This window comes from Plectropomus leopardus, unplaced genomic scaffold (genome assembly GCF_008729295.1).
Source record: "Plectropomus leopardus isolate mb unplaced genomic scaffold, YSFRI_Pleo_2.0 unplaced_scaffold23332, whole genome shotgun sequence".
NCBI classification, from domain to species: Eukaryota; Metazoa; Chordata; class Actinopteri; order Perciformes; family Serranidae; genus Plectropomus; species Plectropomus leopardus.
Genome location: NW_024625306.1, coordinates 1,088 through 4,152, shown reverse-complemented (window position 1 = coordinate 4,152; position 3,065 = coordinate 1,088). Strand labels below are relative to the sequence as shown.

Here is a 3,065-nt window from a genome sequence, read left to right as displayed (position 1 = left end):
TATACTTTTCTGGACAATTTTTCTTTTTTTCTGATAATTTTATTATAATCCTCCGATGTTTTTTTAAATAAATTTCTAGGTAATTTCATTGTCACTTTATACTGATTTCTTGCAATTTGTGGGACAGTTCTTGCCAAGAGGGTCATTACTTTTTTCGCCATGTTTATGAATGAAATCAAACGGATTTGTTCAGGTTTCAAAGGCTCAGGCGGCTTGTGAAAGGTGTCTGAACACAACACCAGGTGTTGAGCCAGGTTTCAAAGGGGTCTAGCTCACTAAAGCCCATTTCCCACTAGAAAAAGGGACATTATGAATAATGAGCCGCCACAAAATACTCTTTGTCTCGGTCCAAGCAGCGCTCGAACATTGTTCAAAATTTAGTTGGTGGCTGAGAGTAAGACTGAATAGGTCTTAAAAGAATAAGTAAAAAGATGTGAACAAACCTTTACTGGCCCACATGCCACTTTCTACTGTTAAGCAACACTGTTTTCTGATGTGATGTTAAACATTTTACATCAGAAAAAAAGAAACCTGAAAGGCATACTCTTATGTAGTATATGTAGTAGTATGCAGTATTTTTTGTGTGCATCAAACATTCATCTCTTAAACCTCTTTCCACAGATGTCTCTGTATATCTATGCTGATGTTTAAATGGAAATTGTGGAAAAAACAGCCTTGAAGATGTTGAAAAATGAATAACACGATGAAAGGGAAAAGAAACAAATCATGGCGATTACCCTGCCAACTCTGTGAAATGAGAACTTTGAGGTCGCACCAAACTCTCTGTTGTGTTGAAGTAAAGCAGGAATACCAGAGAGCAGAGTTCAAAAGCACTCAGATAAATTACACTGGCAGGTTAGTCTGAGGTGAACTTAAAAAACAGATAAAGGTGTTCTCTCTCTCAGAGAAAATTACTTTTACTTTGGAAAGGTCTGGCTTCAAAGTATCCACAGGCCACGTTGCATAAATGTTGATGCAATGGTACTTAAGTAATTAGAAAAGTAAAATTGTGAAGTTACCAGGATTGAAGCCAAAATTGGGGTTTTAATGATCCACCAGAACACATCAGTGTTCTCGATTATATCCCAGCACCTGGTGAAGAATGCAACAGTATTCAAGATGAAATAAAAGCAAAATCAGACCTAGATTTTATACTCCAGCAGTCCCTATGTTGTTTTTCTTACCCAACATCATTATAGTAGGCTTTAGCGATGCTCCAAGCTGTGATGAAAATTGTAGGACCTCCTAGGGACATAAAAAAGATATAAAGTGTGCACCACAAGTTATCATTGCATCCCACCGCCACGGGTCACAACCTATAGCTCGTCCTCAGCTGAGGTCTCACCCCAGAGAAGCAGTGACGCATAAAAGCAATAAAGGAAGGCGATCTCACCCCAGCCGATCAGGATGTAAGCCCAGAAGTACTTCCTCTCGGAGAAGAAAGAGACAGCCAACAGTGCGTGAAGATAAAGGCCTTCCACCAGCAGCCAGAAGAAACTGGCCATTATGCAGTACTGGAAGAACACAATCACTACTTTGCAGCCAACCTGGACAAAAGACACAAAAGCATTAATCTCAGAAAGATCTTCCATGTGGAGACACCACATTGAACAGGGACAGTTACATTATTAAATTGCAAGTTTATTCCCTATAGCGACAAAATTGCATTTAGAAAATAGAAGACTGCACATATTGATTTTTTTGTTTCTTTGGTGCAGGCTGTCTGTATTCAAACTTTGAAATAAGACAATCAATTTTTGCACACACACAAAAAAAGCACATATTTTTTATTAGTTTCTATCCCACAAGGACGCATCAACCATGACATCACATATAGCAAACTGAGGGGAGAACAACTTAGCTTATGTGTCTGTGAGCAATTATTTTATTGTAATTGAGTGAAATCCAATTTTGAGCTGTTAATAGGGCAATAATAAAAAGGATATGCATAACAAAAGTATTCCTCTATAGTCTTAAATTACCAGCTTTATTCTCTTACAACATGTCTAATGATGGGGATTTCTCCTAGGTGCTTTTAAATGAAGCAGAATGATGAATATGATATCAGTAAGTACAAGATAGGTCTTTAATTTTAATATGTGAAATGTACTTAAAGCATGACTGTCTCTCTGTCTGGATTCATTGGTGATACAATGGCCTTGAAAGTCATTCATTCAGTATGGTAGCTTTAAGAAAGAATTTACAAGTTTATAATAGCTATATTATTGGTCAGGGATGGGAATCGAGAACCATTTCCAGATTAGAACTGGTTCCACATTGTCTGATCCATTGTAATTGTGCTTCCAAGCTTATTAATTCCTTTTATCAATGCCAACATTTATTTAAAACCTTTTTAGCATTTTCATTATAAAAGAAATGCTCAGTACCTAACTTAAACATTGATAATAATAATACAATTATTAAATATTAAATAAATATTAATGAACTATCTAAAACCATTAGTTACCACGTATTTAAACCTTTGTAGTGAGTAGCTTATTAGAAAATTGGAACCCTTTAAAAATCTCTAAATGCAGAATTTTAGTTCCTTTACAAAACTGTGTGCAATGCAATGCAGATTTTGCAATGACAGTTGGTATCCAAGATATTTCAGCGAGCAAAAAGACAAGAGATGAACAACTACAACAGCCTCACAGGATCATACAATCAGCTCTATTTTGGTTGGCTGACAGCACAAAATTTCCATCAGGATGAGTGATTTCATCCAAAATTCAGGTTGCTGCTGCCGAATGCCGAGCAGTGAAGCTGCTATTGAACTTGTTACACAACAAGGATGCATACAAAAGGTTCATTTTCCTAATGGTGTGGGTGGGCTGAGCTAATGTGTGTATCGTGTAGCTCTTACACACTCCATGAGCCACATACAAGCTGTTTTGGGATCCCAAAGACCCTACAGAGAGGGCAACGCGTAGGTAAGAAAAATCAATACTGTTCCCATTCAAAAATGACCCTGTGAGAGTGCATGCGTTGAGCACTTTAGCAGATATACCGAGATACGAGAAAGGGGACAAATTGGGAGGAGGGTTTAAAGGACAGAGTGTGAT

The 3,065-nt window shown here is 37.3% G+C and overlaps 1 protein-coding gene across 1 annotated transcript; it reads right to left on the bottom strand.

The window, feature by feature from the left end:
• Nucleotides 1-1,019: 1,019 nt before the first annotated feature.
• LOC121966162 (vasoactive intestinal polypeptide receptor-like) lies at nt 1,020-1,547 on the bottom strand (the record flags this gene model as incomplete). Its single annotated transcript, XM_042516271.1, has 3 exons — nt 1,020-1,092; nt 1,185-1,245; nt 1,394-1,547. Coding segments are annotated over 3 exons (288 nt in total), but the record flags the coding sequence as incomplete, so codon positions are not given.
• Nucleotides 1,548-3,065: the final 1,518 nt, after the last annotated feature.